This window comes from Thyridium curvatum, assembly GCF_004353045.1.
Source record: "Thyridium curvatum strain D216 chromosome Unknown NODE_54_length_294788_cov_77.042876, whole genome shotgun sequence".
Taxonomy (NCBI): Eukaryota; Fungi; Ascomycota; class Sordariomycetes; order Thyridiales; family Thyridiaceae; genus Thyridium; species Thyridium curvatum.
The window spans coordinates 160,485-182,932 of record NW_022156809.1 but is presented as its reverse complement, the minus strand read 5'-3'; the positions used below and the strand labels follow the sequence as shown (position 1 = coordinate 182,932).

Sequence of the window (22,448 nt, the reverse complement as noted above, 5' to 3'; positions counted from 1 at the left end):
TCTGACCAAGGCAGTAACTTGTAGTCATAGCTAGTCTACACATTGAATTAGCCTTGGAGATGCTTTTAGAGGATCAGTTGGTTCTGGTAAGCACGGGTAGGCACCTGTGGGATGTCTGGCGTTAAGCGTCCTTGGCATTCGTATCATGTAGCCTTTGGCTTGATCCCACCCCCATATGGGGGGGTGAAGCCTCCGCTCTAAATAAGGACTAGAGTGGAGAGAAGCCAACCTATAGCTTAGATTATTTGTCACAGGATCTTTGTTATCACAAGGCTCTCACGCAAGTCACCCTAAGCAGGACGTTGTTTGGCCCCCCTACCTGCATTTAGCCAGAAGTAAGTGTGGTTGCACAGCGTGTCGACTCCGGCTTCGGTGAGCACGAGACTGCCCACTTGAGAGCCTGCAGATGACTGATTATGTGGCATTCAGGGATCAGATAGGTTGCAAATACGAGGGTTACACTCGGCACCGAGGCACCGTATCTTATTCCGATACTCCATCCATTCACTGCCTCCAAGTCTAACCTAGCGCGCGCCGTCATTATTGAATGAGGGCTTAGCTCATGAAGCCTCGTCGTCTTGGGGGAAATATAAATGCGAGCAGTCAAGCCAAGTCTCTGGTCGACATGGCAATGGGGTTTTTGGAAGTTGATCCAGTACATTTATTTGCAGACATCTAGCCGACCTTCCAACCGCTAGCCACAGACCATGGACGCACAAGAGGATGATCAGATCCCGACAGCAGATCTTGTAGTTGTATCCTACGACAGCCTGCGGCGAGGGGAGCATGCGGAAGTCACTGCCCTCTTCTCGGCTTGTACAGAAAGAGGCTTCTTCTATCTCGACCTCACCGGCGAAGATAACTTAGTGGTTGTTGAACAACTCTTCGGTGTCGCCAAGGAGTACTTTTCAAAACCCTTGGAGGAGAAGTTGAAAGATATGCATTCTGAGCAGGATGTCTTCCATATCTGCGGGTATGCTGCCATAGTATAGCTCCCAGATCGCCTCGCTGTCTAGCCTAGCCCGCCAGCGGCTTTCATAATATGCACATACCTTTTATTGGCCCACGGCTAACCTGAGCATTGCACTTTGCGTTTGATTTTCTAGATACAAACCTCGCGGACTGGACCAAGGCAATGTGAAGAATCAGAAAGATGGTAATGAAGGCTTGCAGGTAAGCATGTCTGGGCCCATTTCACACATTAGAATGTGCATGGTCCAGAATGCAGACTTATGGCTGAGCAACTGTTCTATCAGATACCCGTAGACGTGCACTTAAACCCAACAGCCGATACCCAACAGCCGATACCCAACTCATTGTCCCCGAGGGCATCAGACAAAACTGGTCGCTCATCGCGAATTTCATAGAGCAATCCCACAAGATAGCCAAGACCGTCCTCAACCGGCTGTCCACGTGCCTCGCGCTCGAGCTTAAGGCCCAAGATGACAACCGCATTGATCTTGCCGCACCGCACGATCCAAATCTGGCCTCCACATCAACCGCAGTCCTACAATGCTATCCGACCAAAGATCTCAAGCCCGAGACGAGCGCAGGCCACTTTGCGCACACCGACGCTGGCAGTGTCTCGGTCCTATTCATGTCCCACTGGGGGCTGCAAGTCCACTCCTCCGTCCGCGATCGGTGGGAGTACATGCCACCACGCCCGGGCTGCGCTATCATAAACATAGGAGATAGCCTCTGCTTTCTGTCGGGTTTTAAACTCAAGTCTAGTTTGCGCAGAGTGGTTCCTTGTCCTGAGCGCTAGACTGCAGAAACGCGATACTCTGTCATATTCTTCCTGCGGCCGAGTAAGGAGGAGGTGTTCACTGACAGGGAGGGGAACGTGTGGAAGGCGGGAAACTGGCTAAATTCCAAGTTTGACAATTATCGCAAGACTCATGATGAGCAGATGCATTCAGCCATGTCGACTGGGAAGAAGGGCTTTCTAGGCCTGCGTGTCCCGCTGAGGCTGTGACACCAGAGCTTTCATTTTTCTATCCTGTCTTCCAATGCTCATTGTCGATGTAAGTAGGATACTAGTCATCTATCTCGGTCTCGAAATATGAAATGTCAGGGTCTTCTGAACTGGACAAGGAAATTTAGTCTAATCTGACACTGAAACATTAGTCGGTGCAGATCAATCATGTACCAGAACAATGGCGTTGCCAAAACACCCATCCACTGAACTGGCCGGCCGGAAAGGGGGCCGCGTCCACCCAATGAATCGTGAACAAAGGCAGAAAACATTTCATCATGCAGAGTGACGGGCCAGCTCAGATCTCAGCCACCACAGCGTGCCGCTCCCCCTACTGAAGTAGGTGCTTTCAAGTCGTACAACACCAGTCCCGTTGGTGCTCGATAAAGCTTTGCAAACTACTGGCTACCTATCAGCGATGGTTGCCTTGCTTGATATTGCGCCCCCTTTTCTGTTCACATGCCTGTCAGCTGGAGAGGAAAGGCTTCTGTGTTCGAGGCCGCCGGAGCTACATAGGGTACGCTGCAAACCCTCCTTCCCATCATCTCCTGCACGAGCTACCATTGTACACACTGTGACAATGAGCAGTGGAACGGTCCCCGCCCCCCAATTCATCCCCCAGCCTCCGGATCAGCCTACAGCAAGTAGTCCACAGGCAAACATCCCATCAATCACAATTCAAGGGATGGATGATGTAAATAACTCTCGCTCTTCCACAAAGAGCATTCATTGTAAGTACATTCTGGAACAATGAATATTTCCATCAGTTGTCCGCATTTTATTTGTGATTATCTTCAAGTCTAACCATCAGTGACTTGCCGAAGTGAGTGTCTACAAATATGCAAGAGCAGTGTACAAATTCTCCATCTTGCCCAACGGGCTCGGGTATCATCACCAGAACCTTGCGCGATTTCTTGCCCAATTGATGGAAACAGAGGAGAGTGCTTTTCAACCATCGAAATCTCACGACGACTTCGTCACAGCTTTTCGCTTCGTGCAGAGGAACGGTTACGGGACCGAGTCGCGGCTGCCTCGCAACTCTGGCGCTACTGGACCCAACTCTTACGTTAAATCATGGCAACTAGAATCGCCTCCCAAGCACCTTCAGACTTGTGAGGATCTCCATCGGCATCAGCTTGCTTTGAAACATGAATCCCCAGGCCAGGTCCTCTTCCTACGGGGTTTCCCGTCTCCCGAATGGGTAGGCCTCATAGGCTCCAAGTACCATGTCGACCCAGAGTTCTTCTCCAGATACCTCGATTTCCGGTCTATGGAAGATCGGTCCAACAGCGTCTGTGCCCCTCTGCTCCCCTCTCGGGAATGGAACATCATCGAGCTTTCTGTCCCTCGTGTTGGGCTTTGGAGCTCCCTTGGCCCGTATGGTAGTCTCACTAGCCTAAAGAGCGTCCGGCTTTCATCTGCCGCTGCTCTGGCAGAAAGACATCATCTTATTGAGATCGGTTCCGTAGTACCTGTCGGCAGCACCATGATTCGAGCCATTCACATCCTGGATAAATCCCATTTTGCTGTCGAGCAGAAGATCTTGATATGTCTACAACCTCCGGATAAAAAGAGAGGATGGACTGGTAAGCCACTTTGCCATGCAACCCCAGCGAACACTTGTACTGTTGTATAGACTTTGGAAAAAAGCTAATGATTTTTACATGTGGTCTAAGCTCTCGTCTGGACCGACGAAGGCACGAAAGCCGGAGTCGACTTCCTCGAGGGGCCACTAGCCACCATTCTGCAGCTCTCTCAGCCATTCAAAGCTTCACTGCTACCAATAATCGACTACACACCAATGATGGGACTCAAAGCCCACCTCATATCCAAACACCTGCCCGATGACTCCCCCGGCCACTCCCACTCATCAGCCCTCCCACTAGACTTTGGCTGTTCGATCCGCAACACGCTAGCGAGCAAAGACCCTTTCTACGCACTCTCTGAGATCTTCACCCTCGCCGCCTCTGCGGAAAAGGCCTTTCTCGACCGCGTTGAGCTCAAGCTCGAAGCAGCCATAACACCCGATCACACCACTCCCATCTCGCACAACGACCGCCTCGAGAACCTCCGCTACTTACACGTTCTTCTCCAGCGCCGCGGACGGCGCATACACGCCACGCTGCAGGCGATACGAAATACCGGGCAGATCCATAGCAAGTGGCCCCAGTCCAACGAGGAGTCGGCGGCTTGCGCCCGTAAGGGGACGGAGCTGGACATGGAACACCTGCATGAGCAGGCAGAGCGGCTGTCAAGGCATTGTCAAAATGAGATTGCAGTGCTGATGAATAGTATTGTGATATTGGAGTCTGTCAAGGCCATCAGACAGGCTGAGCGGGTGGAGAAGATTACATTCTTGGCCTTCCTGTTTGTGCCCATGTCTCTCGTCTCCTCATTCTTTAGTATGAATGTGCCGGAGCTGCAGAGTGTGCCGCTATGGTCATGGTTTGCCACAAGTCTTGTCCTGGTGATTGGTACAGTGGGTTATTATCTGATTGAGGATGTGCGAATGCCTTGGAAGGCATTGAAAGAGTGGTTGCCGCGGAGGTAAGGTAGATTATAACAACTTGGTTCAATGCTTTGTTTCGGTAGAGCTAAGGAAGGGTAAGAAAGAGGGTTAGGATAGCTGAAGTGGCTGATGGTATGTTTTTGCTCGCTTCCCTCTACTGTCGAGCTCTAGTTGGAGTGAGGTCACCTAAAGCTACTCGGATTGCTCTAACAAGTCTTCCTACAGGGTCTGAAATATACAACAAGACTTATAGAGAGGCAATTAAGTAAAGTGAAGGCTAAGTTGTAGATCAAGCAGAATATACTAAGCAGGTCTAGTCTTAGATTACTTATAGAAGAAGAATGTATAAGATATTAGAGCTTTAACATACTCTTACTATTAAAGGCAGACTGGCACTAAATAAAGAAAATAGCTTATAGATATTTAGTATCATCTTAGTCTATACTAGGTTGGTTATAGTTATTAGACTAGATTCTAGCTAGTATAGATATCTAGCCTATCTAAGTAAGTTATATAAATATATAACTAAGTAGTATTTCTATAAAATAAACCTTATACTAAAGATATAAAGTATAAAGTTATATTAGGCTTAATTTAGACTAGTTTCCTCTAGATATCTCCTATAACCAGCCTCCTCTTAAGAAAGAGGGGAGAACACAACAATACACACAATCAGCAGTCCAACACACAAGGGGAGTCCTAAGGTGCCCTCCCCCCCGCAAAGGAGAGGGCTGGTACGCCACGTTTGACCAACGTGTTGTTTGTGGGAAGGAAGATCTCCCTCAACGCAGATCCCAACCGAGTCCCTGGCGATCCGGTTGGTACCGATAGTCGGATCATCACGACTCATTGCTCCTTCTGTAAGGCAACAATCACAAGTCCAAGCAACCCTGTTCTCGGCGTGGCACAAGCTATCGATGGGTTTGCTGCACATTGATGTATTCCCTGTCACCTCTCCTAACTTGATCATCGATTGCTCCTTGACTGCAGCAAACAATACCTCGACCAGGGTTACTTCCTCTTTGCGAAGCGGGTATTCTAGTCTAGCATTAGATTGACTAATGTTCCTGTTACTAATAGGGAATGATATGCTCAAGTAATGAGATAACTGCGCAACTGCAAGCCTGCTACCAGAGTCGTGTGATCTTCTAATGCCGGTGATGTAATCGGGAGGCGTAGAGCTCGCTTAGATCGCCTCACCAATGCTTCTCACTGATGTCGACCGAGTTCACATCCACGCCGTCTTTGTACCACCGCTCCTCCTCGGAGATCTTGACATCGTTCCCGCTCATCATCCTCTTCCGCATAAGCCCGTTCTCGGCAAATGTCCAGTCCTCAAGGCCATAGCATCGCCACCACTGGCCGGATTCGTCAAAGTACTCGTACCAAAACTGGACAGCGATCTGTTACATAAACAAGTCATTGTTTAGCAGAAGACAAGAAAGTGACATCATCATCACTGATTCTTACCTTGTTGTCTCGGAAAGCAAACAGCTCCTTGCGCAGACGGTAGCCGTCCTCCTTGGACCATTTGTCCTCTAGGAACTTTGCGATCTCGTCACGGCCCTGGAGAAACTGGTCCCTGTTCCGCCAGATAGAGTCTGGAGTGTAGGCCATCTTCACTTTCTGCGGATCTCTACAAGCGGCGGTAAGCAAGGTGTGAAGCCACAGAAACGGAATCTGCAGGGTGGTAGCTACCTGGTATTCCACGCATCTTGTGCAGCCTTCACCTTCTGCTGTGCGGTCTCTTGGGTAAAGGGAGGGAACGGCGCTCTTGCTTCACTGGCCATTGCGTGTGGATGTAATTGAGAAGAAAATATCTAAAAATGTAAAGTCAGGTTTTATTGAATCAATTGAGATCCAAGGATACAGGCTGTGAGAAAACAAGAAGACTTTTTACAAATATATATATTCGCTTGTGCAATTGGAGTCTGGGCCATGCTTTGTCAAGAACAGTCTGGAAATTGACGTCTTACTGGACCTTGCCGTCTTTTCGGCGTTCCACAGCGGGGCCTTCCCCGAGAACGGCCCAGACGGTGTCGCCGGGGCTGACCGGCAGGGCCCTGTAAACTTCGATCAAAATTACCCTTTTAGGCATGTTTTCTCGAACTACAGTGGGGGTTGCGAGAGGGACGAGCACTGTCGTTTCTCCAGCACAGCAGGATCAGATAATATCCTGAGTGCATCTGGAATCGGTCCTGGAGTCAGCGGCAAGCTTTCTTAGTCGGGATTGAAGCCTTCTTTTTCGGAAATGGCATGGTTTGCAACTTAGGCCAGCGCGCGGCCAGTGTGTGAGGCTTTATTGAACCACTAGCATGGCCAGGTTACTGACCGTGTTTTGTAAAGGCCTGTCCGGGAGATAGGCTTCCGCATATTCACAATCTTCGTGCCAAAAGCCTCGCTCGGGGCTCGTCTCTCTGACTTGGTCGGTGGTTTAGGGTTCCTTTGTCCGTGATCAGGAGAGTCGATGGGTGAAAAGGACCATGGCACACCAATCATTTACCGCCCCCCACGACCGCCTACAATTTCGTCGCGTCCAACAGACACCTCACCAAAAACAACTCTCGCGACAAGGAGCGTTGCATATTAAACCCATTTGGCCGACCAACCCAAGCACTACAAGGGCCCCTCTCTCCTTCATCATGGATCATGGATGAACCCTCGCAATTCACGAAAAAGTCAACCTCCATTTCCAGCTTTACGAGAGTGAGGGCATCCCCTTAGCGATCCCACGAGACAGGACCTATACGACGGCCGAGCCGTTCATCTTGGATCTGCTCTCCTTTCAGGACAAGAAGCTCCTGCACCAACCAAACGCCATCCACGACCAGGATGATGGCGAACGCCAGCTTGCGGCACTGGCGGCTCTGAGGGCGACTATGCACCATTTTGTCCGGCCCGAGCTCCGCGACGGGCCTTTCTACCTCACGCTCACCGACGTCCATCAAGGCAACATTTTTGTCGACGAGGATTGGAACATCCAGGCAGTCATCGACCTCGAGTGGGCCCACTCCCTGCCGGCCGAGATGCAGCTGCCCCCTTACTGGCTGACGTCGCGGGCCGTCGACGGCTTCCACGACGCAAAGGCTACAGCCGAGTACGAGTCGGCGCTGGACGAGTACCTCGAGATCTACGAGGCCGAGGAGATGAGGCGGTTCGGCGAGCTGCGGCAAGGGCCGGTCCAGCGCCACGTGTGGCGGACGGGGGCCTTTTGGTATTTCGCTGCCGTATCCGTGCCCAAGGGCATGTACAACATCTTCAACCGCCACGTGCAGCCATTGTTCAACGAGGACCATGCTGACCAAGGCATCTTTGACGAGGTGTTCTTTTGGTACTGGGGGTTGGGGGCGCAGAGCGTGATCGATGCCAAGCTCAAGGACAAGGAAAGGTATCTTGATAGGGTGCGGGAGGTGTTCACAGCGCCGGATGATCCCGTAGAGACAGGTACACCAAAGTAATGAGCCTGCATGTGTTTGGTTTTGTGAGAGGCCTGGAACGTTGATCTCTATTTTCCACCTGTCTACACATGCACTGGTAGCAGCTTGGCGCCCACAGGTAGTTAATGGCTCCGCACAGCATTGAGTAATGCCCACTTGAGCCTGACAGACGACATCTATGGGCAAAACAATACGCGCTGAAGAGAGCAGTGAACAGTGCATTACTTGTAGCTGCAAGGGGAGCCCGGATCCCGAAAGGTGGGGGATTGCGACATTTGGACTGCCGCCATTCGGGAGGGACCCACATGCCACTCTCATAGAAGGAGGGGGAAGATTCACCTTGTTGAGCTGGTCTACAAAGACTAAGAGGAAGCCGCGCCCAGAACAGCTCCGATTCTCTCTCTCATCCAAATTGCAGCTCATGATTGTGGAGCTCACGGTCAACGTATAAACTCTCTAAGCCAGTATGGAAGCTCACATTTCCTCCCGTTATCAAAGGACAAGACAGTCACTGACAGTAAGCCCTCCAGCTAAGTAATCTCCATCCACACGCCTCAGACAATGTCTCTCAACGCCGGCGACTCCTTCCCCGAGGGTGTGACCTTCACCTACGTCCCTCCGGCTCCTGATGCGGGCATCACTAGCTGTGGTGTCGGCATCAAGTATGATGCTAGCAAGGGTACTGTTAACCCCCCTCCCTCCCTCCCTTCTCAAAACTTCTCATCTCGTCGCCTGCCTGCACGCACGAGGTGACCCGGGAAAGACACAGCTTAACCGAAGCGTGAAACAACAGAATTCAAGAACAAGAAGGTCGTGCTCGTCTCTGTCCCCGGCGCCTTCACCCCGACGTGCCAGGAGCAGCACCTGACCTCCTACCTCGACTCGGACAACTACAAGAAGCTCAAGGCCAAGGGCGTCGACTCGGTCATCTTCATCGCCTCCAACGACCACTGGGTCATGGCCGCCTGGGGCAAGGCCAACGGCGTCAAGGACGACTCCATCGTAAGTTGTTTTTCTGACGTTGCGCTCGCACCTTTTTTCCCTCCGAAGCAAAGTCCTCGCTGACATTACATATTACCAGCTGTTCATGGCTGACGATGGCCTGGCATTCGCCAAGTCCATTGGCTGGTCCTTGGGGGAGCGGATCGCCCGAGGCGCCATTATCATTGACCACGGCAAGGTGGTCTACGCGGAGAAGGACGTCCCTAAGAGCACTGCCGCCTCCAGCGCCGAGGCTGTTCTCGCCAAGTTGTAGACGAGTCGGCGCTGAATGGATGGGGAGAGGCATGGGTCATGTTGATAAAGCTGTTCCTCGTCACATAGACAGACATAGATCATATTCCCGCTCCAAATCTCCAGCACCTTCCAGTCCCACGAGCCGTGTCTCTCCGACCTAAGCAGCGAAATCAAGTGATCATAGAAGGTCTTTCATTATGACGAATGCACAGTGTTGGCATTTTTATGCTGAGCTAAACCCATGCGATAATTCATAACCCTTTTATGTTAGGATCCATGCAACCGGCCCAGCCCTTTCAGGTAAAGAACATTCGAAAAGAGACCCCGACTCCGATTCCGTCGCCCACGCTTTCGTCCTCGTCAAGCATCCGGCTTAACGGGTGGTGGCCTGAACCTTCATCGGTGCGCCCTTGCTGCCCTGCTTGCTCTGGATGCGGCCGGTCTGGCCCTTGCTGGCAACAGCCTTCTTCGCCTTCTCAGCCTTCTTAGCCTTCTCAGCCTCGGCCTTCTTCGCCTTGGAATCCTTAATGTCCTGCAGTCTGGCGGCGCGGCGGGCCTCGGGGCGCATGGAGCGCTTCTCCTTGATCACATCGAGGGAAGCACCGACGATGGCACGCTGGGACTTGACGGTGCGGCGGGTGCGCTTCTTGGCAACCTCCTGTAGGGTGTGTCAGTCACAGTCTCTCTCTTTCTCTTCGTGTGTGTGTGTGCCATGTCTTCCAGACACTCGAACATCGAGTCCATGTTGCTTCCCGACGCTGGAGAGGCAGCATGTGGGGATATCGCGTACCTCAGAGATACCCTTGCGGTGTTGTCGGCGGTAGAGAACAGTCCAGGCGATGCGGCGGGGGTTCTTGCGCTGCAGGAAGAGCGACTCCGACTTGCCATTCTGGAATCGGAAGATCTTGCTGTCGCCGCGGACGTAGAGTTTACCCTGTGAAAAACGAATCGATCAGCTTCTGCTCCTCCATTCCGTACGTGAACATCGTCGCTGGGCTGAGCCGTAGTCCTCGACCAAACGAGTCCCCTCGCCATCGTCCCTCCTCTTTCTGACCCCATGCCATCTTGCAGTCCCGGCCGGCCCCAAGTCGACATCAACATCGGTCATGATAAATGGAGAGCGTACCTTGCCAGGGTAGATTCTCTGGCCCGAGAAAGTGTCGTCGTAGGTCCTCATTTTGGCGGTGGTTGGCGACTCGGGATTCGTGGGTTGAAGTTCGAGAAGACTGTCAAAAGTCGCGAATAGGCCGAATTTTGAAATTCTTGTGCGTTGGTAGGGTCAGAGGATCCGCTCGAAATTAGAGGGGTTAGTTGATTGGACAGGGCCGGGACTCCAAATACGTTTGCCTCAGGCAGATTCTGATGGCATCAGTGCCCACGCCTTGCGATAAGATAAGGACGACTTTTGTGGGCCCTCCAACACACAGGTACTTTGGTACCAGAAGACCTCTTCCTCTGGTAGCACTGCCTCAACCCAGTGCCTCGTGTATTCGCGAGAATCTTCCGAAAGTTGTGCATGTGTTGACTTGTTCATGTGCCTTGGGATGCTGTGCCCGTCATTCACTCCCATTTTCTCCGTATCGTTCCTTCCTTGTGCCCTTTTCCAAGTCTGTGTAATTCTCCCGATGTAGTCCCGCTATTTTCTTTTTGTATCTGCCCTCATTTCTCAGGAAGATCCCTCTGACCATGTAATTTCCATCTTTGACATCCTTTGCTTCCTCTCGACTCTCATCTTTTGATATACTTCCATGTCATCTCGCAAATGAACAGCGAGGCGGACGAGATCGCCTCTCTCGTCCTGAAGCAATTCGACCGGCTGCCAGCTAAGCGCAAGCCTCCTGTCCGTGATAATGGAACACATGAGTGGGTACCGCTGAGCGGCATAGTAGCCAGAGGTAGGCTTTGCATGAGCTGCACTGAAGGTGGCTTTTCGTGATGATTAACATTTCTACAAAGGGACTAATGGGAAAGCAACATGTCTTGCTCTGGCGTAAGCTTTGACAGAGTCTGACCAGTCTCGGCACATGTCACTAAACCTGCTACAGGACGGGCATGAAATGCCTACCGGCTTCGAGGCTATCCCTCGCCAATGGTGTAGCCGTCCATGACTGGCATGCCGAGATACTTGCCATCAGAGCCTTCAATCAATTTATCTTGGAAGAGTGCCGCAACATAGCCCTCCACGGACGGGCTTCCAATTTCCTGCGACTTCGGACCGAGGAGGAACTCGCTGCCGCCGACAAGTCTGCCTTTCATGGCCAGCCATTCTCTTGGAAGGACGGCATCACTCTCCACATGTACTGCTCCGAAGCGCCATGTACGCAGTCCATTCTCAATGTTTACCTCCTCTGACTCCTATTACTAACACACCTGCAGGTGGAGACGCCTCGATGGAACTCACAATGGCAGCCCAAGATGACGCCTCGCCCTGGGACATCCCAGCTCCGCAACCCGCCTCCGTCTCTGGCTCCGCCGGCAGTGGGAGCGGGAGCGAACCGCCCGCCCTCCTCGGACGAGGCTACTTCTCTCAGCTAGGCGTCGTCCGCCGCAAGCCCGCCCGCGGCGACGCACCCCCCACGCTCTCCAAGTCGTGCTCCGACAAGCTCGCCCTCAAGCAGTGCACCTCCCTCCTCTCCTCGCTGACCTCCCTGCTCGTCTGCCCGGACGGCGTCTACCTGCGGACCCTGGTCCTGCCAGAGTCCCAGCACTCCGAGGCCGGCTGCAGGCGGTCCTTCTCGGCCGACGAGGGCCGGGGCGGCCGCATGCACCCCGTCGCGGGGAAGCAGTGGAGCGGCGGGTACGCGTTCAGGCCGTTCGAGGTGCAGACGACGAGGCGCGAGTTCTCGTACTCGAGGCGCAGCGTGGCGGCGCGGGCGGACAAGACGGCGGCGAGCAACCTCGCCGTGGCCTGGGCGAGAAACGGCCTGGAAGAGAGCCTCATCGGCGGTGTCTTGCAGGGCCGGAAGCAGTTTGATCTCCGGGGAGCGACACCCGTGTCTCGCCGGAAGATGTGGAGTTTAGCTACCGAGGTGGCTGCCCTGGTGGGGATGAGTTGTGTCGCCATTCAAAGCCTACTTCGGTCGAGCACGTACAAGTCTGTCAAGGAGGGAGAACTGCTCTCGGCGAGGCGGCAAGTGAAGAGTGAAGCAAGGGCTAGGGCTCTCGCAGGGTGGGTTAGGAATACAGATGATAATGATTTTCGAATAGAGCATGGCGGTTGAGCAAGCCTCCTGAATACATTTGACATCACAGCTTGCACAGACTCGGACACAGTCTTGAAACATCACCTCGAGGTGAGGTATCAATGGCAACTATTGACACAAGTGCCACACCCGGGGCTCATCAAGAGTCTCGGGCATATGCAGTTTAGGAGATACCACCAATTCATCCGTCGTTGATGTGTAAGTCCCCATGCAGTGTTTCCGTATCGTCCACATTTTGGGCAGAAATGATATCCATGCTCCCGCGAAAACTTCCAGAATCCAGCCAAATCCATTTTCCGTTTGCCCACGCCAAAGGATAGATCAGGACGGTCCTCCACGCTCATCCCCGCTCAAAGGTACAGAGAGTCTTTTGCTTTACTCGACCTTCTCCTCAAAGTTCTCGCCAGGGACCAGGTCGGGGATGTCGTCGTCATCAGCCTCCTTCTCGCCCTCGCCCTTCGCCATGTTCTGCTGGTAGCTCTCAGCGAGCTTGCGCAGCGAGGCCAGAGAGTCGGGGCCAAGCTGGTTAAGGATACCGGGGACGAGCTCGGTAAGCTCCTTGTCCTCACCGTTGCCGTAGATGGCAAAGGTGTTGGAGGGAACAGCGGCGTGGACTGTGTATTTCTTTCCGTTAGCGTTCCGAGAAGCAGAGACCCACGGATCTACAGGGCCCTGAGAGCGATGCCAATGGCATTATTTACGCACCCTTAGGCTGAGCGAAGTGAATGACGTTTCCGTCAGACTTGAACATGTTGACCTCCTCGATGGCCTGGATGGGCTGAGTGTTGAGCTTCTTAAGCGTCTGCTGCAGCTTCTTGTCGTCGCCGGCGGACCGGGCGGGAGCACGCTTGGCCTTTCTCCGGGGAGTACCCTTGCCACTGAGTGTCACATCCAATGTCAGTCAAGGCCCTTCTCCACGGCGACGATGGCATTCGGTTATATATCGAGGGGTTAGGTGAGATTCGATCAGTTGTACATACCCTAGCATACGGTTAGTCAACAGGTCACGCTGTCGTCCCCGAGGTCGGAGATGTGCCATTGGAAAGCAGACTTACCAGTTCGCGCGCTGGCGCCCAGCTTCTTGAGACGCTCCTGAATGTCAGCCATGATTATAGATGACCGGAATGGGTGAAGATGTCGATGGAGGAGGAATCTGCCGGGGAGTGGAGCAGGTGGTGCCGAGGTTTCGAGGGTCCCTGAGGAAGCTAGGGCTTGGAGGTTAGATTCAGGCTCTCGTTTCAATTCAATGGCCGGGACTGCTGACGAGGAGAGGTCTCGGAGTAGCAAGTCGACGACGGTCCGGGGAAAGGGGGGTGTTGTTGGGCAGACTCACTAGGATCTTGTTTGCCTTGTGATTAGAGTGACGGTGAACCGATCTAGGGCCAGTGACTGGTGAACTGTGCTGGAGCCTCGTTGGAGAATTTGTGTGCGCCAAGAATTTTCGCTCACGCAATATCGATTTTCCCTTCATTGAGGTCTCCCGATTCCAAAGTGTGGAGGATTTGGCAGGGCGCACAGACCAGATATGTGGGGGGCTGGCCAACCAGCAGCTTCAGAATCTCGTCGGGAGGGCCCCTCTCGCTGCAAATCCCCCTAAACTTTAGCCCCAACTTTGCTGCCAGACATGACAAAGCTTTTGTTGTTAGGGCCTGCCACCATATGCATGATTGGTACCTCGCCGGAGCTCAAGGGAAGAGAGAGATTCTTTCGAACTAACGTACCTACTGTATGGTTGAGCCAGGGGGTGCACATATATTTCACTTGAAAGCACAACATGTTGAATTGCACCTCGTGGAGGCACCACATGTGACAAAACCCCTTGCGGGAGCTTGCACCCGAACTTAGAGCTCGGGATCGGATGAAACTGGCCGGACTGGCCGGGCCACGACGGCCACAGAGATTACTGGCTCGAGCCAATCCAGATCCAGAGAGTGTCAGCTCATCACTCATAATGATTATTGGTTGCGCTTGAATTTGTGATCGTATGCCTAAAACACAGAGTGCGCCGCCCTTGAGATGGTGATGTGCTGATATGATACATGGTACATGGATGCTGTTTTGTACAGTTCGCGGGATATGCAGTGCAACTCGCTCTTCTCACTCCTTGCTTCCCAGACCAGCCGCTCTCCTCACCTCCTCTTTCCTTGCCTTGGTCTCCTCGGCCAGCCTTAGGCTTTCCTCGAGCTGAGCCTGTTTCTCTCTCCGAGCCTCCTCCTTTTGCACAACCCATACTGCGTGGAGTGGTCAGCAAAGCCTATTCGAGGAGGTGGACTGGTGGTCCGGAGATCTCGTCTTACTTGACTGTTTGGACTTCGACTGCTCTTTGAGCTTGTTGACAAAGTCGTCGAATCCTTTTTCTGTTTCGTATCTCCGCTCGAGGCTCCTCTTCTTCAGTTCCGGGTTGTACCTCTGGAACAGCTCCTCATCGGTAGGTATTACGTAGTATGTCAGAGCAGGGCCTCCAATACAGATCAGAGCTCCACTGACGTTTTGTCGCCTTAGCATCGGCATTCTCAAGAAAAAGGAACTTGGTGATAGGGAAGAACAAACTCACGCGCCGATCATCTTCGCCCAGAGGGCCCAATTTGTCGGTTTGGGCGCCATAATGATCACCGCCCTTAGAAACCAGCACAAAGAGACTAGGAATTGCTCATGAGGCGTGAAAACTCGAATTTCCCGGGCGTTGGGGTGGCCTATGGCGAGCTATCACGAGTGTGAAGTCGACTACCTCATCGACTGAAGCTCGAGGAACTTGAGAGCGGCGTAGCGCGGCAGTATTAAAATGGACGTCATGCAATTGGCCCGGGGTGCCGCTCGTGCCAACATGGAGTTCACCCTAACGCTAATAGCAGTCATACCTGAGTCTGGACGCTCCGCTCACTAACCATCTTTCATCCAACTTGATTTACCAAGAGAACGAGAAACTGTGAGGAAATTCGCGAACTCAAGAAAGACGATATACTGGTCTGGTACACCTGCTCACTGTCGGCATGTCTGCCGACTTCTCACTCCCTCCTGAATGTCCGAAGTGCCAAGTCCAATGACGATGTTCGGCCTCTCCGGACCATTACGAAAGAAACCTGAGGCCTCATGCTCCGCCACAGTCTTTCCGCACCCCGTTCACTCGTCCTCCGTACACATCCACTGCCAGTGGATTTGCTACCTACCTATGATGTCGAGAGCATCACGCGGACGCCTTGCTCGAGGCCTCCATGAGCTCAAGGGGCCACATGACATCGTAGATCACTTTCAACGTTGGCGAAGACAAGCTAGGGCGAGGTTCGTCCGTAGTACATGCTCGGTAATATTGTACCTATTCAACCCCGGCCAACTCGATCACAGGCTCGAATGACTCGGGATTCGTTTCCAGAAGTGTTGCAGGCCAACCCGGTTAGTCGTTGGAAATTGGAGTTGGGATGAAAAGAAGAAAAGACACCCAGCGCGGCTCCTGGTCGGTAGGACAGTCTCAAGACAAGCTCGCTACGACAATGCAGCCCCCATGGCTCCATCCGGTGCATGAAGCAGAAGCGCGATCCCGGCACTTGGCAACAACCTTTTTTCTGCAGGTACGTCGGTTGCTAAGGCTCTAATGGCGGGAAGGACAGCGATCCGGGCCAGGAGATCCCCTGCAGGGCACGTTAGACCCCTGAGTGAGGGGCGCGATGGCTTGTTGGAGACATGGCTGGCACCAATCAAGCTCCCAGTCCTCGCTGGTCTGATACAGTGCCCTGGGACGGAAGATGCTTGCATACCTACAGCAAATGGATGCCAAGACTGGTGCAATGCGCCCGAAACATTTCACCCTTCCATTTCCCGGAACGCTCGACTGATGCTCTCGGGCGGTGCCAAGCATTGCATCCAGGAGATCTTATGCCAATCGCAATGAATGTATGGGCGGACACGAGGCCCGGCAGGATGTTGGGCAGCGTGCCGTGCCCAGCTTGTGTCCGAAATGGACTCTCCTTGTACTGTATGTATGTATCCAACTCAACTTTAGGACAAAGCGAGCCCCAGGCACCAGACACGAAGTACCTAACCGAGGACACGAACGGAGCAAGCCGTTAGCCGACCTTTGTTGAGTGCTGCCTTGGACTTACTTGATGGTGGATGCATCAACAAGGGCTAGACTTATTGCTTGCTGCACCTCGTAAACCCCTCAGCCATGCCTAGACTACTGACCAAGTCCAAGCCAATAAGCCAAGTCGTCAAAGTTCTGCGTCATTGCACTTGTGAACTTGACGTCTGTGACGCCAGTACGCGAGCCCTCGAGTGGCTGGAATTCAATGGCATTCTGTCTCGTCCGGCCTACCCCAGCTTTTTTCCCAGCCAGCAACCTTGAATGCACGCACCATTGACCCAGCCCATTCCCCAATGCCGAGCCAGTAGAACCGGGCCCTGAAGCTGGGCCCAGCACACCTGACAGGGACGCTAAGGGGCCAGAGCCACCGAATGACCCCCCCCAAAGTGGCTCCCAGGAACCCCCCTTCTCCCCCACAACCGGGTCCTAGTGCCCTAAGCTTGTTGTGCTCAGCAGGCACAAGCTTGCCGACCCTCTCTTCTCTGTGGATGGACGCTGCGCCCGCCCCTCTTGCACACACCCAACTGCCCACCAAGCCATCCATCCATACTGATTTGCCTGCTGTACGAACCTCTCGCCTTTTGCGCGTGCCGGACCCGGTCTTTAGGATCCAGCATACTTGCTCTTCTTTCAACACTCCTTTCAAAACTCCGCCGTGTGCGCATCATTCTCTGTTTCTACACCACTTCCCTTCATACCGACTTGGAGACCGTCCGTTAACCTCCCTGCCCGTTCTCGGCCCTTCCTTTTTGATTACCTTTGCCTCCTCGGAGACAACGGCAGAGACACACTCCCTTGAAGAAGAAGAAGAAGAAAGCAGCGACCCAGGGTCCCACTGTGCTGGAAGCGCTGTTGTGCAGCCCTGCCGAAACCGTCGATCAACACCAAGGCGAAACGTCCCCTTTGGTGACAGTCCGCAATGCGCTAACTTTATTCCGCCTCGGAAGCTTCTTGACGATCTTTGTTTTCACTTCATTCATTCTTGGCTGCCATTGTTCCTCTCAGGGCAGAAGAGATAAGGACTCAGTTGCGCTATTGCTGCGCAAGAAACCGCGATCCCAACATACCTGCCCAGACCAGACGCTGCACTCTGTGCTCTCGACCCACACCCAGAACACGCCAGAATTAAGGCCTCAACGGCCGAAAGCACGCCCCAAGTCCGTGGCCATAACCGATCGATATGGCTTATGACGGATATCAACAACAGCATCAGCGGCCGTACAATGGTCCAGCTGCTCCGAGGCCTCCGCCGCAGCGTCACTACCCTCCCGCTCCCCAACGAGGCCCTCCGCCACAACAATACAATGCGCCGCAGCAGTATGACCAGTACCAAGATGACTACGGCTACGGCTATGACGAGTATGGTGGCGGAGGAGGCGGCGACTACAACCAGGGCTACGACCGCCAGTATGATGATATGAACTACAGACAGGGACCACCCAACCAAAACTACCCGCCACAAGACTATCCAGGCCCTGGTCCTAATGGCGGTGGTAGAGGCAGGCCCATGCCCAACCAGCGAGGGCCTCCGCCCAGACAGATGACAAACGATGGTGGACGAGGCCCATATCCTCCCCGGCAAGGGCCTCCGGGTCCAGGAAGGGGAGATTACCCCAATGGTCCGCCTGGCGGACGCGGTCGCGGAGGTCCTCTCGATAGATCGGCAAATTCAGACCCGAGTAGTGAGTGAAAAAGCGCTCAAAGTCGCGCGCATAACGTCTTACTGACCTGCTCCAGTGCACCGCGGCCGAGGACCCATGCAAGATCCGATGAGCCCCCAGGAGACGGGATTTGGAGGCAGCCCATTTCCCACGTTTCCGGGTCAGAGCCGCAAGACGGATCTGGATCAAGAAGGTCAGATACTGGATCAGATGTCTGGCTTGGACATCTCGGGGAGAGGTCCCAGACAGAATGGGCCTCCGCCACAGCGCGGCCCAATGGGACCCCCTGGTCCTGGCTATGGCCAGCGCGGGCCACCGCAGCGAGGTTTCACTCAGGACAATTACGCGCACTCAGACCGAGCCCAGAGTCTGGATCAAGGCTACGGCCCCTCGCGAGACTATCCCGATGATGGATACGGACCGCCAGGTCGCACAATGACCATGCCGAGCATGGAGCCGATGAGGAACAACCAGGGTCTTCCTCCGCGTGTAGACAGCGCTCCTTACAACGGACCTGCAGGGAGGAACATGCCGCCGCGACCATCTACAGCATCAGGCATGCGGCAGCCTCCTCAACGCCCGTATCCTCCCAACGGAGGGGGACCGGCGTTCCAAGAGCCTCGCTACGGTAATGGGCCATCACCTCAAGGATACGATCAACAACAGAGGCCGGCCTCATTCGATAACTATGATCTGTATGATTCTTACAGTGAACCTCCTGCGAATCCTGAGTATCACCGAAGCCGGGGATCACAAGCTTCAACTGCTGTCCCTGATTTCGATGCCGACCCACAACAGATGCCGAGAAACTCGTTTGATCAGCATATGCAGCAAGGAGGCCCGGGGCAACCACAGCGTGGGCCGAATCGCAACCCCGAGCTCAACAAAACGAAATCGCAGCCCGATCTCCGGCAGTCCCAGCAAGCTGTCTTCGAGATGGCCTCGGATGCGCCACCAATGCCAAATGGCTTCCAGCAGCAGGGCTATCCTCAGGGACGAAGACCAACAGCTCCAGGTTTGCCAACTGGGCCTGCACCTATCAGACAACACAGCGGCGCATCAAGCCGGTCCGGTGGTCCAGATTCCCTACCGTCACATCCCGCACCTGTCCGACCGGGTCTAATGCCCAATTCGCTCGTCAGCCAGATGCCAAACAAGCCGGCCCCCGTCAGAAACTACGCAGGCAACACCCCGCCAGCCGGCGGCATGCCTGCAATGCCGCCTCCAGTGCAGGTGCAAGCTGCGCCAGCACGTACCGAGACGCAACAGCCATGCACTCCTGAGCTGCTCGAGAGTCTCAGGAACACCATCAAGGCGGACCCGAACGACCAAGAATCGGCTCTCCTCCTTGCTAAGAAGCTCATTGAAGCCATGGATGTCTTGGCCCCGGGATTGCCAGATCCCAGGTCACGAGGCAAGGCTCGTGAACGCTATGCTATGGATGCGCACAAGATATTGAAGAAGCTGGCAAATGCCCAAAATCCTGATGCCATGTTCTTTATGGCTGATTGTTTGGGAAGGGGAGTCTTTGGTGGTGCGGAACCCGACAACAAGGAAGCATTCACTTGGTATCAATCTGCAGCCAAGCTCGGACACGCCGCCGCGGCGTACCGCACTGCTGTGTGCTGTGAGATTGGTAACGAGGAAGGAGGCGGCACGCGCAAGGACCCTCTCAAGGCCATCCAGTGGTACAAGCGCGCTGCAACCCTGGGCGACACCCCGGCAATGTACAAGGTCGGCATGATCCTCCTCAAGGGCCTCCTGGGACAGCCCAAGAACCCCCGCGAGGCCATCAGCTGGCTCAAGCGGGCCGCCGAGCGCGCCGACGCCGAGAACCCGCACGCGCTGCACGAGCTGGGACTGCTTTACGAGAGCGCGCAGCCAAACGATGCCTACCTCCGGGACGAGGCCTACGCGTTCCAGCTCTTCCAGCAGGCGGCGGAGCTGGGCTACAAGTTCAGCCAGTACCGCATGGGCTGCGCCTACGAGTACGGGCTCATGGGGTGCCCCATCGACCCGCGGCTGTCCATCATGTGGTACTCCAAGGCGGCGATGCAGGAGGAGCACCAGTCCGAATTGGCGCTCAGCGGCTGGTACCTTACCGGCAGCGAGGGCGTGCTGCAGCAGAGCGACACGGAGGCCTACCTCTGGGCGCGCAAGGCGGCCATGGCGGGGCTGGCCAAGGCCGAGTATGCGATGGGCTACTTTACTGAGGTGGGCATCGGCGTGCCGGCCAACCTCGAGGACGCCAAGAGGTGGTACTGGAGAGCTGCTGGTAAGTTGGATTGAGTTCTATTGTGTGTCCGTCCCCTTGGCTAACAGGCTTTTGCAGCACAGGATTTCCCCAAGGCTCGGGAGCGCCTCGAAGACCTGAAGCGGTCCGGTAAGAACGGCCCCAGGCAACGGGAGCGGATCTCGCGGAGCAAGATCGGCAAGCAGCAGGAGGGAGAGTGTACGGTGATGTGAGAAGCATCGTCGTGGCGGTACTGCTCCTGACCTGGCCTGACCTGACCTGACCTGACCCGATACGTGCGTGTGTGTTTGTGCGCAAGACACGGGGAGATGCTCACGGGAAGCAAATCCAATGATATCGAATATATATCCGCCACACCGGTGCTCTCAGGCTGGTCTTTCCTGAGACATGAAGCGGGTGTCTTACTTTGTTAATCGACAACAGGAGGAGGAGAGGGGATCTAATGAGAACATAGAGATGATGCCAAATGCGGACACGGGGTATGCCTGGACTGGGGGTGGTGGCCATTGTATTATTACTTTTCAACGAACAGACAAAAGGAGCCGTAGACGTTGCGCTGCTTTTCTCCCCAACACAAGGGGAGCCAGGGACATATAAAGGGGGGCTTTACCAACCATGCAATCGGAGTTTCCAAGGAAGTTTGTCTTTTTTAACACGAATAAAACAAACCCATTCAGAGGCAGTGGAATTGATGTTTATGACTGTTGAAAATTTCTTTGCTTCTGCACGTCTATCCCGTTTCCAGCAATGATGCTTTGAAGCCTGCCGGTTTGTAGCAGAAAACGCGTGAATAATGTACAGGACCTTTTGCCTTCCCGTTCCTCTGGGGCCTGCTACGTGGCTGATCCCAGTTATCCCTTGATGTAAGGGTAGCGGCAGGTGAAGACGAGCTCGTCCCTCCGAGCATCATCAACCCCAACACCCCGATTTTTTGTATGTCAAAAAAGAAGCACCCCGTGGTCGCCGTCCAACACCAACATCGATCATGATTGGCAACTGACTATGACCTTTAAACCAAAGTCCTCATCCACTCCCGGTTACCTCATGGAAGACACATGGCTTAAGCCTTGACAGCCTCCTTGACCTCCTCCTTGACCTCCTCGACCTTCTCAGGCAGAGTCTTGTTCTTCTGCGACTGGTGCCACATGAAGATGCGGGTGCACTGGACGACACCGACGATGCCGAGGAAGAAGTTGACGGCGGCCAGCCTGTACAACGGGAGCATACACATGTCAGCAGGTGAAAGACTCCGGGTGGTCCGGGAGAGAGAGAAACGGCGACACTCGCGAAGTTCGCCGCCTGTCTGCCTATATTACGAGTATTGATGGGGCACGTACAGGTAGTTCTTGGGCTTGATGATCAGGCACCACCTCGTCCAGATGAGGCCGGTGGCCGTGAGGGCGGCGTTCTGGGTGGCGGACAGCTTCTCGGCGGGGCGTCCGAGGTCAGAGATGCCGGCGATGACGAGAGCCCATTTCATGACGGGTGCCCTGTGTGGAGAGAAGCATGGGTGGTTAGCAACTTTCGGCCATCGATCCTTCCCCTTCCCCTCGGATATCAAAGATGTCCCTCTTCCTTGTCCTCCTCTCTTTACTCACCAGAAGTGGACGGTCTTGAGGCCGACAGGGCTGTTCCACATGCGCTGGAACCAGGTCTGAGCCTGTGCCTCGGCCTCGGGGGCGGCGGTGCTCTGGAAGCGGCGGCCGGCGGCGTTGTGGAACTGGAAGCCGTAGGTGCGGCCGAAGGCGGCGCGGGCCTGCGAGGCGAAGGTGGCCTGGCGGAAGGCCGCGCGGGCGTATGTCGCAGACGGGGGCATCTTTTTTGAATTCAGGATTTATCGGTCCTTTTTCTAAGGGTCTTCACAGCCAGAGAGAGGAGAGAAAGAAAAGAAGAGTAGGAGGAGTGGAGAGTGTGTGATTTTCCTCAATTGGGCGTGTGAGAAAAGGAACGGTGGTGTTGACTCAACGACGACGGGGTTGGAGTTGAGGTTCGGTTCGGGGTCCGATGGTGGAGAGAAAATGTTGGACTTCCTATTTCCGGAGATAAAGGCGTGTGTCGCACTGCAACCACAGGGAGCGGTTGTGAACGGCAAGGA

General features: G+C 54.3%; 10 protein-coding genes across 10 annotated transcripts; 5 read left to right on the top strand and 5 right to left on the bottom strand.

The window, feature by feature from the left end:
* Positions 1 to 707: 707 nt before the first annotated feature.
* On the top strand, positions 708 to 4,526 carry E0L32_008325 (uncharacterized protein; the record flags this gene model as incomplete). The annotated part of the gene is made up of 5 exons (XM_031143167.1): positions 708 to 973; positions 1,288 to 1,641; positions 2,564 to 2,706; positions 2,827 to 3,561; positions 3,652 to 4,526. The coding sequence occupies 5 exons, from the start codon at positions 708 to 710 to the stop codon at positions 4,524 to 4,526; spliced, it is 2,373 nt and encodes a 790-aa protein (XP_030992467.1).
* A 1,154-nt stretch (positions 4,527 to 5,680) lies between these two features.
* Positions 5,681 to 6,274, bottom strand: E0L32_008324 (uncharacterized protein; the record flags this gene model as incomplete). The annotated part of the gene is made up of 3 exons (XM_031143166.1): positions 5,681 to 5,887; positions 5,955 to 6,120; positions 6,183 to 6,274. The coding sequence occupies 3 exons, from the start codon at positions 6,272 to 6,274 to the stop codon at positions 5,681 to 5,683; spliced, it is 465 nt and encodes a 154-aa protein (XP_030992466.1).
* An 859-nt stretch (positions 6,275 to 7,133) lies between these two features.
* E0L32_008323 (uncharacterized protein) lies at positions 7,134 to 7,942 on the top strand (the record flags this gene model as incomplete). The annotated part of the gene is made up of 2 exons (XM_031143165.1): positions 7,134 to 7,190; positions 7,274 to 7,942. 2 exons carry the CDS (start codon positions 7,134 to 7,136, stop codon positions 7,940 to 7,942), a joined length of 726 nt encoding a protein of 241 aa, XP_030992465.1.
* Positions 7,943 to 8,482: 540 nt separating this feature from the next.
* E0L32_008322 (uncharacterized protein) lies at positions 8,483 to 9,176 on the top strand (the record flags this gene model as incomplete). The annotated part of the gene is made up of 3 exons (XM_031143164.1): positions 8,483 to 8,648; positions 8,715 to 8,923; positions 9,003 to 9,176. The coding sequence occupies 3 exons, from the start codon at positions 8,483 to 8,485 to the stop codon at positions 9,174 to 9,176; spliced, it is 549 nt and encodes a 182-aa protein (XP_030992464.1).
* Positions 9,177 to 9,530: 354 nt separating this feature from the next.
* Positions 9,531 to 10,334, bottom strand: E0L32_008321 (uncharacterized protein; the record flags this gene model as incomplete). Its single annotated transcript, XM_031143163.1, has 3 exons — positions 9,531 to 9,815; positions 9,948 to 10,091; positions 10,284 to 10,334. The coding sequence occupies 3 exons, from the start codon at positions 10,332 to 10,334 to the stop codon at positions 9,531 to 9,533; spliced, it is 480 nt and encodes a 159-aa protein (XP_030992463.1).
* Positions 10,335 to 10,919: 585 nt separating this feature from the next.
* E0L32_008320 (uncharacterized protein) lies at positions 10,920 to 12,401 on the top strand (the record flags this gene model as incomplete). The annotated part of the gene is made up of 5 exons (XM_031143161.1): positions 10,920 to 11,052; positions 11,114 to 11,147; positions 11,203 to 11,474; positions 11,534 to 12,326; positions 12,365 to 12,401. 5 exons carry the CDS (start codon positions 10,920 to 10,922, stop codon positions 12,399 to 12,401), a joined length of 1,269 nt encoding a protein of 422 aa, XP_030992462.1.
* A 334-nt stretch (positions 12,402 to 12,735) lies between these two features.
* E0L32_008319 (uncharacterized protein) lies at positions 12,736 to 13,467 on the bottom strand (the record flags this gene model as incomplete). The annotated part of the gene is made up of 4 exons (XM_031143160.1): positions 12,736 to 13,022; positions 13,066 to 13,231; positions 13,337 to 13,341; positions 13,416 to 13,467. The coding sequence occupies 4 exons, from the start codon at positions 13,465 to 13,467 to the stop codon at positions 12,736 to 12,738; spliced, it is 510 nt and encodes a 169-aa protein (XP_030992461.1).
* Positions 13,468 to 14,457: 990 nt separating this feature from the next.
* E0L32_008318 (uncharacterized protein) lies at positions 14,458 to 14,964 on the bottom strand (the record flags this gene model as incomplete). Its single annotated transcript, XM_031143159.1, has 3 exons — positions 14,458 to 14,591; positions 14,658 to 14,842; positions 14,915 to 14,964. 3 exons carry the CDS (start codon positions 14,962 to 14,964, stop codon positions 14,458 to 14,460), a joined length of 369 nt encoding a protein of 122 aa, XP_030992460.1.
* A 2,654-nt stretch (positions 14,965 to 17,618) lies between these two features.
* Positions 17,619 to 20,565, top strand: E0L32_008317 (uncharacterized protein; the record flags this gene model as incomplete). Its single annotated transcript, XM_031143158.1, has 3 exons — positions 17,619 to 18,120; positions 18,176 to 20,374; positions 20,432 to 20,565. The coding sequence occupies 3 exons, from the start codon at positions 17,619 to 17,621 to the stop codon at positions 20,563 to 20,565; spliced, it is 2,835 nt and encodes a 944-aa protein (XP_030992459.1).
* An 848-nt stretch (positions 20,566 to 21,413) lies between these two features.
* Positions 21,414 to 22,169, bottom strand: E0L32_008316 (uncharacterized protein; the record flags this gene model as incomplete). Its single annotated transcript, XM_031143157.1, has 3 exons — positions 21,414 to 21,561; positions 21,691 to 21,843; positions 21,952 to 22,169. 3 exons carry the CDS (start codon positions 22,167 to 22,169, stop codon positions 21,414 to 21,416), a joined length of 519 nt encoding a protein of 172 aa, XP_030992458.1.
* Between the last annotated feature and the right edge of the window lie 279 nt (positions 22,170 to 22,448).